At 39.0% G+C, this 16,689-nt stretch overlaps 1 protein-coding gene across 1 annotated transcript in view; it reads left to right on the plus strand.

Annotated features, from left to right (window-relative positions):
* AQP9 (aquaporin 9) overlaps positions 1–16,393 on the plus strand; it is a gene marked incomplete at its 3' end in the record, with an annotated part of 20,108 nt that extends 3,715 nt beyond the window's left edge. The window contains exons 2-5 of the mRNA XM_010146432.1: positions 8,335–8,461; positions 12,059–12,196; positions 14,468–14,586; positions 16,176–16,393. Coding sequence (XP_010144734.1) covers positions 8,335–8,461; positions 12,059–12,196; positions 14,468–14,586; positions 16,176–16,393 — 602 coding nt within the window. The remainder of the gene's footprint in view (positions 1–8,334; positions 8,462–12,058; positions 12,197–14,467; positions 14,587–16,175) is intronic.
* Positions 16,394–16,689: the final 296 nt, after the last annotated feature.

Genomic DNA, 16,689 nt, shown 5'->3' on the forward strand with positions numbered 1-16,689 from the left:
CCACAGTGGCTGAGAGGCCAGGGTGCGCACACACATTTCCCAGTCCGTGACACAGCCTTCCGTAGCTGGGGCTGCCCCTGAGGCCTCCCTTAAGAACAAGCTCACCAGAGAGCTTTTTGTTCTCCAGTATGTCTCCTAGTTCACCACATTTCCTCCTGGGGCTCCTGTGGGTTACTCAAGGGAACAACATCTGGGTGCCAGCCCAAAAGAGTCCAAAGGCTCCAACTGCCTCTCTGCTTTTAGTCATGCTTTTGTCCATAGTTCCCCTTTGGAACTTGGCTGCATTGCTCTCAAACAAAATGGGATTTACTCTGGCTTACACCATTAAGTCTATCTGAATTGGAACACTTCCAAAATGAGAAGCCAAATGGGCTACTGCCCAAATCGGCTACTGCTCACCTAACATAGATACTCTTGAGAGTGAAGATGAAACACAAACTAACTGAATGCAGTTTCCCAGAAAGGAGCTGCGCAGGAGCCAGTACCTCCTACATCCAGAGCAGTGTATGCTTCCTTGCTGAAAACGGAACACAGGCTTCCATTTAGCATATAAAGACATGAGGGTGTCCAACTAGCGAGAAGGAAGACTATCTTTTGCTCATCAAAATCTTTTGCTCATCAAAATCTTTTGGTCTTGTTTTCATATTCTGACTACTTCACTATGTAAGTTATCATTCTTGCTTTACTGGGGAGCTTAGTCTTGCCTGAAAAAAGTCTTTAAGTATGACATTCCACGGATTTGCTCAGCCCAGAGGATGAAAATTTAAACAACTTTTCCTTATCTTTCTTTCTGTGGCCTCAAATTCCAATACTTTACAAAAACATATATCCCTTGTTCCAAACACACATTGGAATCCTCATTCTATGTTATTACACGAAAGTAAATATAGCTTTTGATAATTTACTCCTTAAATAAGTGTTTAGCATTTAATACAAAATTACTACTTAGAAATTTTGAACAAAGAAATTGTGTCCTAAATTTTTGTGAGAGGGAGACTCTTTGTATGGGATGAAACTGCTTACAGAGAGTTGTTTAAGGTACAAAATTAAATAGCAGTCACCTCTAACAGCTACCTTGTTTGCCATCAGCAGGGAATTTACTGGAGTACAGGATCTTGTATAATTAGCTCTTAGTGAACTTGTTTGTCAGAGCTAGATAGAAAGGGTTATTAAAACATATTTATAATTTGTATTTTGATATGTCAACAGCTTTTAAATATTAGATAATGTTACAAATGCCATGGGCCTTAGCAATGTTGGCACTCATGTCACACAGATCCATACACTGGGGTCTCTAGCAGCAATAATACAGTGCAAACAATAAATAAGAGAAGTCACTCATGAACTGAATGTAAAAGAATTTAATACTATACTTCTAGACCAAAACCACTCATTTTATGAGAATAAGATGCTTCCTTTCCCTGTCATCACCAACTTGGAGCCCTTTCTGTTTCTACAAATTTACCAGTTGCATGAATTTGACAGCATGAAATTTTGCTAATGATTCCGAAGATGCACAAACTCTTCCTCCTTCTTGCTCCTGTATTAAATCATCATTGCAAACAGAAGTCAAAGTGCTAACAAAGACCCTTAGTTGTGCTGAGGTTAAGGAGGTGTTCTTGCACACTGGTATTATTACTATCATTTCACTATTATCAAAATCAATTCACATTTTTTTCTAGACAACGCTTGTTTCCCTGAAGTCATTCTTTAAGTCAGCTGAATAGTTAGCAGTGTGAAAGAACTGAAAGGAAGGTTACTAGTTATTGTTTTACCCCAAAATGTTTATTACAGCAAATAATCCTGAAAAGTCACAGGAAATGTTTTGTTTTCAGTACAAACTTAAGTTTTCCAGTTTATGACATTTTAAAGTTTGAGTGACTCAGACATTGTTTTGTATGTTTTAAAAGATGTTGTGGTTTAACCTCAGCCAGCAACTGAGCACCACTTGGCCACTCACTTACTCCTCCCTCCAGTGGGATAAGGAGTAGAAAGTACAAGGGAAGGCTGGTGGGTTGCAACAAGGACAGGGAAGGATCACCCACCTGTTATGGTCTGGAGCCAGGGAGGCTTCTAACAGCTTCTCACAGGAGCCATCCCTGTAGCCCCCTGTGCTGCCAAAACCCTGCCACACAAACCCAATACAAGAGAGAACCATCATCTCTGCAACATCAGCCCCAACACATAACTCAGCTCTCCTTGTTTACCAAGAAGCTCCAGTTAAGTTGAACTTAATTTTCCAAGATCTTTTCCTGTAGATGTACCATTTCCAGAAAGTTTGCATCTACAGGACTGAAGTGTAGGTACCTGAGCCTCACAGAAGCCTTGCATCCTTCCAACATCCTTCCGTGAGTGTAAAACTTGAATTTACATTTTACAGACAAATTTACAGGCTGTTTTTTCAAAACTTTTGCCAAATTAAAAAGAGGTAATAGAAGTAAGAACTTTTAAAAACTGTCATAAACAGCTGGAGAGTAGAATAAGAGATAATAAATGAAGTTCATGCCATATAGTGAATTTATATCTTTGTGTTCTCTACAGTTCAATAAGCCATTCTGGCCAAAAGCGAATACTAGTGAGCTCTCCAATCCATGGTCTGGTTTAATGGCAAACTGCGCTCAGTTCCTCTAAGCCATTCCCTCAAAGGCTTCTTTACTATTGAAAGCACCCAATGTTTTCTGCAACAGAAAAGAGCTCAGGAAGAGAATATACTGAGATTTTAAATACTTGGAACCATGCACCTTCAACCACGAGGGCACAGCAAAGATCAGGCCACCCTCTTCCTGCACCCAAAGGAAAGAGTAAGAGAGAAACATGTGCCTTTATCCTCCCAAGAGAGGACAGAACACCTTTCTCAGAAACTGCAGTGCCCGCTCCTGCACTCTCGCTGAATGGGACAGTTCCCTGAGCACCATTACAGAGACAGACGCATTAAGAGTTTAGACAGATTTTAAACGTTTCAGTTGGTGCAGGAAGCAAAGCAGAGGAGTGCATCTCAGCTCAAGGGTGAGTAACCTGGGAGGGAAGCAGCACCTGAATAGGCTCTTTTTCTCCTCAAGAAGCTACTAGGTTAACATTTTCTTCCCTTGCCCAGCCTTTCCTTCCTAGCCCCTTTACAAGGGGCCATGTTTGCTCCTGAAGGTTTGTATCTGAATATGAAACATCTCCTTTATCTCCTGAATTTCTAAAACTTAGTAAAAAAAATTATAAGCTTCATTGAAGAAACTGACTCAAGCCACTTGCCCTATATATTTCAGGACAGAAAAGCATTTTAGCATTTCAGGATGAAGAGTGCAATATTAATCATAATAAAATATGAGAGAATGCAGACTTCTGCATTCTCTCTAGGTGATTTCAAGTTTTTATTTGTCTCCTATTGCACATGCAAAAGCAATAATAAAAATTTAAAAGCATCGGTTTATATAGCACAGCACAATTCTTCCCTCAGTATTTTTCCTGTATTTTTCCCACAAAGCAATTTGAACCAGATCATTATATGTTTTAAAGGCTTTATATACACAATTCATCTAAAACCTTATTAAATTTACATTCATGTCTCCAAGTACTAATGCTTTCTGTCATTAAAAAAACGGTTTCAAAATGGCAATCATTTTAAGGCTTATGTCTATACTATTTAATTAACTAAATGATAAGGCTTTTTTTTTTTTTTTCCAAAGACTTATTTTATTAAATAGCAAATCTGAAAAAAAATAAAGGGAAGTCCATTTGAACCCAAGAGAATATTGGTTATGTCCCAGGAGATCATCAGGAGAACGGATATAGCAATTTTTTATTACTCCAAGTTTGATTAAATACAGAAATCCACCCCCACAAAAATATTAAATGATAAGAGCCATATGTTTTTAAAGTATTTAAAAATTACTTGACTGGTAAACTGTATTTTTATCTCACCTTAAAAATTTTAAGTACTATGCAATTTGACAAAAGACTACAGAAAACCACAAACAACCCTCTAATGTTTTCATGGGCAGTTTTGGTCAGCAAGATGCCTACCTGCAGTGAAGGGCAAATGCAACCACTTCTCCCAACCCACAGAGAACTGCCTCTTCCTGCCTGTATACCTGCTTTTAAGGGCCTAAATACACTGTGCTAAGTCTGGGTCCTTGGAGAAGTCACTGAGGTCCCTAAGAAGTGAAATACCAGGGCTTGCTCTCACGTTCTTGAACATCCCAGCAGTGTCACTCTGCTTGCACAGACTCAGAATGGTAACTTTAGGATAGCAGGACACCCCTGACAAGCATGCAGCTTGAACCCGCTACACTGCCCTGAGAGTCTGCCCCCCTCACAGCCCTGCACAGGAACACACACGCATGCGCCAGAATCCAGCGCAGTACTGCAGGTCCATCCAGGCTGGAAAAGGGGAGCAGACAAGTCACGGGATATCAGGAAATGCCTGTCTGGGGGAACAGGAGAAGAACATAGGTGGGAGCATGGTGTGGGAAAGGGTTGCTGCCTTCCCTGAACAAAGGCACCCATACAGAAAATTGTGAATTGGTGGAGGAGATCTACCTGGAGATTCTTCATGATTAGCTGTGGTTGTTTAAGTACAGTTCTGTCCTGAAAAAGGACAAAACTAGAATTCTAAACTGTTTTTCTAGCGCTTCCTGATTGCAAGTGTACAGCTTATAATTAAAATGTGATTTTTTTTTTTGTAACTGCCAACACTATATTCCTTCTTGTAGCGCACTGAACTCTTGTATTTGTGTAGAGCAATCACCAGTTGTGTGGCCATTGAGGCCATACTCTGCCTGCAGGGACGTCTGTGGTACTCCACTGTAGGTATGTAACTCACCACAGCTTGGCAGCTGGCGATGTGCATGACAAAAAGCATACATCATTGTCTCACGCTGCTAAAAAGCGGGAGACTTGGTCGCTTCTTTAATAAGAACATGGCTATGAATGCACACTACCACTGGATCTGTTCAATAAGAAGGGGACTTTCTCATATAAGAATTCTGTTCTAAGATGTCTAAAGCTTTGCAGGCCATGTAGAAAAATAGATTCCCTAAAATTCTGGATTCAAATCTTGCAGGAAATCCTACTGACACTGAAAAATGCTATTATAAGCATTTGAAAAAAATCCTGGAAAACAGCACAAATGGAGGCAAAATTATCTTTAGTCTCTTCGATGAGTGAGATGAAGTTCTGCAAGCTCCCAGGGAGCCACAACAGGACATTATGCTCATTGAAAGCCAGTTGTTTTCCTTTCCTAACGTTAGCCTTCTTACCCAAGACAAAGAGAAGGATCTAATGTCTATGAAGCAAGTTTCTTGGCAGAGAATGTGCAGACAGCTATTCCACACCCAAGCATGTTATTTATGACAGTAATCTAATTACTCTGTGAACAAAAAGTCAGTACTGAAGCTGCTCCAGTAAATTTAGCCAGATCAAACTATAGACAACTGCTAAGATGTAAACCTGGTAACATGATGAGATAAGATAGAGATCTGTCTGTATTCTACTGTAAATTAAACTCCCATCGACTCCATGTGTTTGAACCAATGAATTTGTGGGTGCAGTTGATGGTTGAGCCTGGCCTAGAAACTTAGAATATTTAGTTACAACTTGATGATCTCGTTGGCCTTAACTCAGCCAAACAAAGATTCACAGGGTATTAAATTGCTGCTCAGATAATTACACAATTAGGTGATAGTTTCCAGTTGTGTCAACCTATCTACAGTAGGTATGAGAAATTTTTTTTCCTCTCCTTCTTACATTGACAGCATTGTAAAAAATATTACTGGGGCATGGTTCAGATGTGCAGGTTGAGTTCCCACCTTCCCCATCCCAGAATGGGGATGCAGTGACTGTGTCTGCAGTGGTGTTCATTCACTGTACATGAGCAGGCAGTCATTTACCAACATCCACCAAGCACAAGGCCAGTGCAGCTGTGTTCAAGCTGGCATGCATGCTTTCTTGTTTTTAGATTCAGTTTTCTGGTAATCAGAGGAGACCATGGCCTCCCTTTGTAATTTCCTTCCCTCTTCTGAATTTGTAGTTGATACACACATATGTTATTGTCCCTTAGGTTTTCCTGTACCCATCTCTCCCACTCCTCTTCATCATCCTTACAGGAAAGGGTAATATTTTCAAAAGAATAATCTTTTTGAAGCTTTGTCTGTGCCATTTCAGAATGCAAGCGCATTCTTGTAGATCTAATTGCTTGCCTGAATGCAAAATGCACCCTAGTGCACACAGTGCCCCAGACCAGCCTACTGAACTTGTTGCACATCTGAGCCATATCTCTCACTAAATCTTGCTTGATGCAGTTTCTGGAACACTCCCTTTGAGAAGACTGGAAAATGAAGGTTAGAGCATGCTAATCCCACCTCCTTTAGCCTTGTGCCCTAATCTTAAACTTTATAAATTCCAGCATACCAATTCTTTATGTATTAAAGATATAAATACATGAGCAGTAGAATTATCATATGAAGTTTTAAAAGAACATATAATTTCAGCTGCAAACAACTAAAACTTTTTTTGTTTATGTTTTATCTCTGTATGTGCATTTGTGCTTACCGTTTGAATTGCTAGGTATACGATCCTAACAGCAGTGAGAGAAGCCTAACGTAAGCGTACGTCACCCATTGCGCAGCAGTTGACTGCAGCCCAGAATATCTTTTAACTTTTAATTATACAGTCCAATAAACGGCTGCTATCTAACACCACCCTAGCCTTTCGTAACCTGACAGCTGTAACACTTTGGCACCAGGCAGTGTTTTGTTTGCTTGCGTGATTATAACCTCAAGGCAAGAATTGCGCTTGGATATGTGACAGTCTCAGGGCACTTTTACAACAGAAACTCCGTCTGCATTGCAAAGCTGGTTAAGAGCATAATTTTATTGAGAGCTTTTCTGTCACAGTTTGGTATTAGTTAAAACTCTTGGGGAAATAATGGAAACAGAAGGATGTTTTTGCCTGTTAAAGTTGCATCTATTCCAGTAGGACTTGCTTGTTAAACTTCAATCATGTAATCTTTTTGCTACAGTCCATTTCTAAAGCAGGAGCAGTTTTCCCACTACTTTGCCATTTCCTAATGTAACTGACTTGTTACTGAAAATCACAATTTCTGAAAGAATTATATTTTATGTATTCAAATATGCATAGTTAGGAAGAATATTTGCAATACAGACATTGGTGACACAACACAGTAATGGCAGAACATTAAAGCAAAGCAGGGAGGTTAACCAAAGCAACTAAATTAGCTAAGGCAGAATGATTTCATAGGAAGAAAAAAATCCAGATTCCCTTATACCATCAAAGGAGAAACATATATACACACAATATAGATATCCAATTTAACACCAAAGTAATTAAGGCTGCTCAAGATAAATCTAATCACATCCCAGAAATGTTATGATTCAGATCACTTACAGCTGCAGAGAAGCAAAAGTTCTCAGACTATAGATATTATTTGATATCTTCCATAGTGTTTGGGTCCTTATTCAGCCAATCACTTAGGCATACATTTGAAAAGGAGTTTTTCAAAGACACAAATTCATTTCTGGCAGAATCAGATCAGCAAGTCTTTCAAACTAAAGGCCTTTTGTGCCTTTGAAAAATGTTTCCTACCAACTTTAATAGGACCTAAATATATTCTTGAAGCTAAGCAGAAGCTTTAGAACTGAATAAACGTGATCTTAAGCATACGTGTAAATGTTTTGCTGAATTTCATTCTGAGAGGAAGCAACACAAAATGGAAGCTAGTTTAAATCCATGGAAGATACTCCAATGTGAACTATTGAGGTATCCCCACTTCAGTTAATTGTTCAAACTGCTGAGCCAGTGAAGTATTTTGATAGAGCAATATATGATGTCAAGGCAGCATAACAGTAACACTCATTTCCAGAAAGTTGTCTCGTTCCGGAGTTTCAGCATTAAACGTTAAAACCTTTTTCAACTATCTTTCAGAACTCTTATAGTAATTTTCTCATTGCTTACAACAATCTGAAACTGAAAAACTTACCACACAATGAATTTCCTCTTCACTTTCAGATGCAGGAATTTGTTGCAGAGACCATGAGATCTTGTTTAGGCTCTGACTTCTGATCTGTATCCCATCATTATACTTGAAAACTGTTTTCTGGGGAAAGAGAGGTCCTTATTAGTAGATGTTCTTCCTGGCCACAGAACAGAAGAAAATGAAGAGCAAGTTTTCATTGCAGCAAAGGCAACCACGGCACATATGCCACTAATCCCAAATTCTAGTATTGTTTCAGTATTTAACATTTTTGGCTATACCTGGACAGCAGCAGGAGTTGCAAACTAACCAGTAACACAGAGACACTTACAGCTTTATATTTTCAAATACAGGTGCTTGGATGTGGGTGTGTGGGACAGGCTGTCCTTAGCCGAGGAGCCCATGGTGGGCCCATGACAGTATCAGTTGGATTTGCAATGGCAGTCACCATAGCAGTGTATGTGTCTGGGGGGGTTTCTGGTAAGTGACTTTTTTCTTATATAGCATTTATTGCCACAGTTTTAAGGTTACCTTATTAAGTTATTTCCATTTCATGTTATAAACTATTATGTATCTAGCAATAGCAAACACCACTGAAGCAGAGTCTGCATCAGAGTTTCGCTGGTAAATCTTTTGTGTTCTTGCTTCCTTCTATTTTTTGCATGTAATAGAATCTTCCACCAAATTCTGATCTGAACTACAGTGTGCACACCTTGGCAGACCTCTGGCCTTTATGGAAAGTGGTCTGTGCAAGCCAGAAATCTGCTGGGTCTTGCTCTGTAAATTCTGTCAATAGAGGTGACCCTGGAGGGCGTGGGCACTGGGTTTAAGGAAATAACTAGGAAAAGCTCACACAAACCAGCAGTCACCAGCTAGGTAGAAGGTAGAATAACCCAGTAATGGGCACGATGAGCCAGATTCACCTTACAGAGTGCAACTTACCTTGCCATGTCCTGTGACAGTCTGCTCACTTAAAGATCACAGAAAGCAGAAACGGCAAAAAGATTCAATAGCAGAGAAACATTGTGCTACAATGTCAGTGTACTCTCCTCACCCCTTTGTTTTTGCTATAACATTTCCAAAATATATACTGGTCAGGAGTCTCTCTTGTCTGTAGCTGGTCTAACTAATCAGTGTCTACATGTGCCATATCAGATGGTACTTTGTCTCCTACTTCCACCATTCAGTTTGGCCAAATTTATATCAGAAACATAAGCATAACTGGATTTAACATTAAAATTTTCCCTTTAAAATAGAAAATGATGGGTTATAATAATACACAGTGTTGTGTGTTACAATACACAATACTCCGTGTTGTATGTGAAGTTTATATTGCCCTCTTAAAGCAAATGGTGCCCTTGTACTCCAGTTCTTATGAAGGCATTTCTTACCCTTCATAAAGATGAAGTTGATCTGGGCAGATATCTCTAGGTAAAACCAGGCCATTCTGAAGAGTGGATATAGCAGAAATTACTCTGGCCATTCCTCTTATTTTTTTATAATTCTTTTACAGAGATACCATGCATGAGAAGGTTTATAGAGTACACCATAGAAAGTGCTCAAGGTACTGAAAAACAGGCAGCCTCGTTACTGTCATTGAAACAGAGCAGAATGGTTCCTTAATACCACACAGTTAACTGAGCAGTACATTCCTATTATCTGAACAACTTTCAACTACAGCCTTTGGGTTACATCTAGGCAGGTGAACTCTTCCAATGCAGTATCATAAAAAAAAAAAAAAACAAAACCAAAAAACCACACCCCACACAACAACACACAAACACCACAGAAAACTGTAAAACACTAACCTGCCTTACATTTCCATCTTTAAGGGATATTCATCTCCATTATATAGAAGATTAGAGTTCAATCCCAGCAGGGCAGAGCAATTGCAGATGTTGCAGTATTGTGCTTCCTGTGTTTTTCCCATGACAAAGGATTCTGCAGGCAGTGCATTTTCTCTGTGAAAGAACAGGAACAGATATTTCAATAGACTGTGACTCTCCAACACATTATTACTAGTGGACACTTTAGAATATCAGTTCTATATCAGAATATCCTGTGTAGAATTTGTTAGCAAATTCTATTACTCTTAGCCCATGAAGTCTCATGTTGAAGTCCTGCTAAAATATTTTGCATCAGTTCTTCATAAAATTCTAAATGCATGGTAACATTAAATATATAGTCTGCACCCTTGGTGAATTTGAGTTCTTATCTAGGAAAATTGCCCTCTTTGCTTTTTCTCCATCTAATTTTCTTCAGTATCTAGATAATTTCCCACCCCTTTTCCCAACTTCACATTTCAAATGAACTCATAACTGGGATCACCGCAAATACAAAAGAACCGGGAACATGTTGTCCAAAGCAGACTTTTTTTTTTTAAACCAGGAAACTACCAGTGGCACAGGAACCAATAATCTTTTAACTCTATGTCAGCAAGACAGCCTTCAACTAGACTTTTCCTTTTCAGATTTAATGTTAATCTAACATCTCTAATATTACTATGACTTGTCCTGGCCATCATAATCACCTTGTATTATATACAGGTGGGGAACAATATTAGGTGTTGAAAGAAAGGAAAATTATTCATTCCAGCCAGAGTAAAGAACAAAAGACAAGACAACAATTTATCAAAATTCACATGAAGGGCTGTTAAAATAAGGTGCCATCCATCTATTTGGCTCTGTGCTGAAGAATTTGAAACACAGTAAGGAATTCAAAATTAATTCAAGACTGCTGCTACTAGGTCAGAGTTTTGGAAATGATACAAAGAAGGTTTTATCCAGGTTGTTATCTGTGTTTGTCAGTTCATTATGTATCAAAGGTGCCTGGATTTCATAAGATAATGACTCACTGACCTGAAGTGCAAGCAAACACAGAAACTGTACACAGAGGCCCTGTCTCCATCACTAGCCTTTGACAGACAAAGGTCACACTCTTTAGTTATTTTATTAAAGACAAAGACCATTTTTTTTTCTGATAATCATAAAGGCTGAAATGAGACTTTACCTGCAAGGTAAGCAATGGATCTGCTACATCCTTGCAAAACTTGGGGTTACTGTATTTTTACTGTGGAGTACTGTTTCATCTGTTTCTTTATTTGGCAATTGGTGTTTCTTAAGTATCATCTACATATTTGTAAAAAATTAAGTTTTCCAGAAGCATTCAACACTTTTTTCCATGTTGATAAGAGATACTGAGGAAAGTGACAAACATGTGACATAATAAATATATTTTAGAAACTAAGTTGTCACAAAGAATTCCAATGTTGTGGAAATCTTTTCCATGTGTGCTTTCAAGTGCAGTTACTTCTAAATACAAAGGAAGGAAATTCCACAGGAAATAGAACTGTTTCAGCACAACTAGTTTATCAGTTTCTTTATAGTGGACCTTTCCGGAGGGTGCAAGAGCTTGATGAAGACGTGTGATGATGAATTACAGACTGCTGTCCCCAGATCCGATCTGGGCATTGCTCACCAGCAGTCAGCATGAGGCTGGACAACCCTAACATTATTTTATGTTCATGAAAACTGAATTCCTAAGTAACCCCAGGCTGAAGTCAGGAACATATATGTGAGTTAAATCCAAGGTACTCCAGATCTGCCTCAAGATACAATCCAGCCAGTAATAGTCCTTAATCTTAATACATGCTTGCTAAACTGAATACATGTTCTGCTGCCCCAATCCTCCCTTAAAAATAAAAAGCCAAAGTCCTTGAGGAAAGAGAATATATGCAGAATGATGGACCCCCCCATCACAACCAATAGGACAGATATAAGATTTTCTGGAAAGGTTGTCTATAGATTATATACTGCAGAACAGCAGTATGATAAATAGCACAGTCTGCAAACATCAAGAGGGAAGCTGGATCTTGGTGGATACTAGTTTTCCACCCCACCTCCAGTTTTCATCCTACTTGTTTCCATTTAATTGCAGTCAGCATTTAGTTGCAAAATAACATCTAGAAAAGCACATACTAGTCTTGTACTCAAAAAGCGCACACACTTTTACAAATCATTCACCTATTCTCATGTATTTGAGTCATCTATATGACTTATTTTGTGATTTATTTTTCAGGTGGTCACATAAACCCAGCCGTTTCATTAGCCATGTGCATGACTGGAAGATTAAAATGGACCAAATTACCAATTTACATATTAGCACAACTCCTGGGAGCATTTGTTGGAGCAGCGTCTGTCTTTGGGATTTATTATGGTGAGTACACCTTAGACATGCTCACAGGACAAACTAGAGGTCAGGCAGTCTCTAAGGCCCCAGTTTTTCAATAAATGCCAAGCAGGCAGAGGACTCTGTTCACACAGGGCTAATGGCAGGACTGAAGCTAAAGCCATAAAGAGGAACGAAAAAAGCATAAAGAGTTTGAAGGGAAAAGGCTCAAACGTTCCAGGTATCCTACAACTTCTCTGAAACACTAATACTCCAGGAAATGTTCTGAAATTCAGAAAACTTATTAATGGGAAATCAGATACTCTGAGATCATGTAATTCTCAGTAAGGATTTTAAATTACTTAATAGCCAGGATATATGGCTATTCATCTTCTAGGCAAATTAGAAACATTAGAGATCTGATCCAAGTGCCTGTAGGCAAGTATCACCAACATCGTTCATTGAGATTACAGGATATGAGATCAAGTCCCTCCTGACTAAACTTCAGGCCACCCTAGAGAGGTAGCTCTCCAAGGCAATGAACTCCAGGTAGAGTGACAAAGGGGTCACATATTAGAGAAGAAAAAAAGATCACCCCTGTTCTTGAGGCATGTTTCTTTTACAGTGTGCCACAAAGGGAAAAACACTTGAACGGACTCCGACTCAATGAATCTGCTCAGTTGGACCAGTTGCTTCAAGCACCTACTCCAAAACCTTTCTTCTTGTCCAAGCCCATCTCCTCCAAAGCCTTTCTCCTATGGGCATTATGCCTCAGGACAGTGCTGGGTCTGGGTGCAATAGAGAAAAACGAAAAGGGACATGCCTATTGCAATTCAGCTAGGTGCTCCGTACCAGTAGTAGTCACAAACAGAAAACTCCTTAGGAACTGTGGTAACTGTCATGGGTTTGGTGGGGTTTTTTTGTTGGTTTAGGTTTGGGGAGAAGGGAGTAGCATTGTTTTAAGGTTACTGTTAGAATTTGGAAGCTGTGGGATTCCAGAACAGGATTCACTGTGTTCTGCCAAAAGGCAGCAGTAAGATAGGGGCCAAGATAGGGAATGTATGGCTAGGGTTAGGGTTAATGACTTCTTCCTGTTAATCAGGAGCGCAGGATTTTCACATATCCCTGTCTCTGCTCAAGTACTTTGCTCTCATCTTGTTCTTACTAATTACCAAGCCTCTGCTGTACTTTTTCCTTTTTGCAACTTAAATGCAACAAAACAATCTGACACTGCAAATGAGACTGATAAAAGTAAACAACTAAATATTCTCTGCACCCATGCCATGGCCTTAAAGCAAAGCTATAAAAATGGGGCAAGGAGAAATAGCCTGCTGGCTTCAGAAGCTAACCACCCTCACCATGACTTCCATGTGAATAAAGGAACAGCTCCCTGTCTCCCAAGTATCACCTCATCACTGGATCCACTTCAGAAGCTAACCACCCTCACCATGACTTTCATGGGAGACAGGGAGCTGTTTCTTTATTCACAAGTATCACCTCATCACTGGATCCACTAGTGAAATAAAGATATAGCGTTTATTATTCATGTCTGTTTACGCAGATTTGAGTGCTTCATCTTAGTGTCTTCCTATTTCTAACATTTCAGGGCTTGCCAAGGCAGCAAATTTTTCCATCATGAAAGTCATATTATACTATTTAAAATAGGCTTTAAATATACTAACATAAATATACAAATATTTACAATGAGCATTAAATCTTCACAATATATCTAAAAATACACTAACTTAAATATACGAGGAACTGAATGTTGGAGCTAGACTCTCCCCTCACATCTTGGATGACTAGCATAGCATTGGGCGTGAAGCCCACGCAGAGTGAAAAACTCAGAACTCCTTTAGAAGAGGAGGTCTCTCAGGAGAGTTCATTCCCAGAAGCAGTCATTGCACAACTGTCAAATGGAATAGCATCATTCCTGGTAGCTGGAAATCCACAACACTACAAATCGGGACACCATGCATTTTTGGGGGCATCACACCAATTAGAGCACCTCTTCCAGAATAATGCAACTCTGTTCAGAATCAGAAAATGCTCCTTGGCACTGCGTTTGGAGCAATGCGCAGGGAAAAGAAAAAACAGCCCTGTTTTGAAATCTGTGATGCATCAAACAAATACTTCAGAGCACAGGGGAGATGAGACAGGTGGGCATGATGACCTCAAATCTGTTAACCATGCTCCCAGAAAAAAAATTAGCAGTTTCACTTCAGAATGGGAAGTGTACAGAGCTGTGGTATATATTCCAGTCCTAGAAATTCTAGTGTTTCTGGAGAAGTGCAACCAGGTAATGGCTATTTTCTGTAGATGCCTTTATGGAGTATAGCAACGGAACACTTGAAGTCACAGGACCTAATGCAACAGCACATATCTTTGCAACATACCCAGCTCCATATCTGTCCCTCATAAATGGATTTGCAGATCAGGTAAGTGCACTTGTGGTCTTGATTCTACAAATTAAGCATATGGAAAACTGTAAAACCAAGCAGAAAAAAAATCCCACAGAGCTCTAATGGGGCTGATGGCTCTCACTGTTTTGGTCATACATCACTGTGTACAACAGCAACGAGAATGCAATGCTGTTTGCAAGGGGGTACATTTTACAAGCAAGATAATTTCAAGTTGTTCTTTCCACATATATCATATTAATTGTTGCACTCCACGTCTTCAATGCAATATATGTAAGATGTTTTCCCCAGCATAAATGAATGTTTCTCCATAAACTTCAGCAGAGATATGTCCATTTACATCAAAAATCAGCCCATTTCGTGGACCTATTATTCCTTAAGTAATGCTTAAGTAGCCACTTTAACACACCTTGAACAACTGAGTTTTCAGCTACCTTCTCTCCAACATTCTCTTTGGAAATAGATTTGCAATATTTATTATTTTTCAAGTGACAGTCTTGAAAAACATCTCCACTTTATTTTCAATCTGCATCTTGTAATCCCACTTATTCAACAGTGAAAAATGAAGTCTCACATCTTCTATCTACTTTTAATCAATTTACCTGTCTTCTTCAGGCATACATGAAATAAACACTACATAACTAAGATATAAAAAACTAGGGATTGCTGGAGCACAGGAATTCCTTATGTAAAGGACTTGAAGGTTGTGAAATCTGATTTCAAAATAATCCAAATATTGTTTTGAAATTTTGTAAGAAAGACAATTCTGATTCTTGCTTTGGATCAGTCAGACTTTTCTGTAAGATGTTTTTGCCCATGGATGTTTTAAAATAGAAATGGATAAAATAGAAATCATTTTTTAAACTCCCAAACTTAAGCTTCAAGTCAGTCTAGAAACCGAAGGTTTTGACATTACCAAAACTTCTGTCTGTTTTCCCCCTAAGTTAATTATAAGCAAAATTGATATTTACAAAGCATTTAAGTAGAGCAGCACTCCATCAAAGTAATTCCAAGAAAGTTTCCTTCATCAGCTCAATTACCATATGCAATGCAGAATTCACATTACGGTTACAAGTGCAACCTTAATCTAGGTTATTCCTAAATTTTTAGTTGCCAAGTTTTGACTTTCTAGACTTATTTTTAAATGTTATTCAATACCTAAATTAAACTAAATATGCAGCTCTTTATCAGTGTAAGCTAGTGTCACATAAACACTGATATCAATGTAACTGATTGTATTGGCATAGCAGAGCTACCAAGAATCAAGTATATTGATAGGAAAAAAAACATGGAAACAAAATTCTTTCCACACCAGGTTGTTGTAGACTTAGGTTTTGGTGTGGGTTTTTTGGGGGGTTTTTTGTTGGATTTCCCCCCCAAATGTCCTCAGCACATTGTCTTTTTCTTTCAGCACAGATACCTAAACTTCTCCTTATTGTGAAGTAGAGAGGCACTGGGCTCCAAATTTTGCTACTCTGTACAGTGGGATAAATCTAAATACCAGCTCTAAGCCACCACAATCCACAGAGCTGCCATGGCCTCTCTTTTCATTACTGCAAGGAATCTACACGTATTTATTCAATATTCTTTTTCTTTGCATTGGCCAGGTGATGTCGACAGCTGTTCTTCTTCTGGCTATATTTGCTATTTTTGACACCAGAAATAACAGTGTACCAAAGGGCCTGGAGCCAATCGCAGTAGGACTTCTTATAATTGTTCTTACTTGCTCCTTGGGAATGAACAGTGGCTGTGCCATGAATCCAGCCCGGGATCTAGGCCCAAGGCTCTTCACAGCCATTGCAGGATGGGGGATGGAAGTATTCACGTAAGTATGCCTGGATATGAAGTAAAATGCTCTTGGCTAAAATTGTATCCTAGGAAAGCAAGATCCTGATTCAACATGGTACCAAGTCCTACTTTATATACATATAGGTAATTCCTTACATACCAGAAGAAGCTATTCATGCACTTTAAGGCAGACATCCTCTAGGAACCGGGCTTTAAAAAGGATTTCCTGCTTCTAGGGCAAATCAAACACGCATTATGTCTAATATCAATCATTGTTTCAAACAGACCCTTCCCAAATATTAGACATTCTTAGAGGTCACTGAAAACATAAGA

Source organism: Eurypyga helias, unplaced genomic scaffold (assembly GCF_000690775.1).
Source record: "Eurypyga helias isolate BGI_N326 unplaced genomic scaffold, ASM69077v1 scaffold26762, whole genome shotgun sequence".
In the NCBI taxonomy this organism is placed as follows: Eukaryota; Metazoa; Chordata; class Aves; order Eurypygiformes; family Eurypygidae; genus Eurypyga; species Eurypyga helias.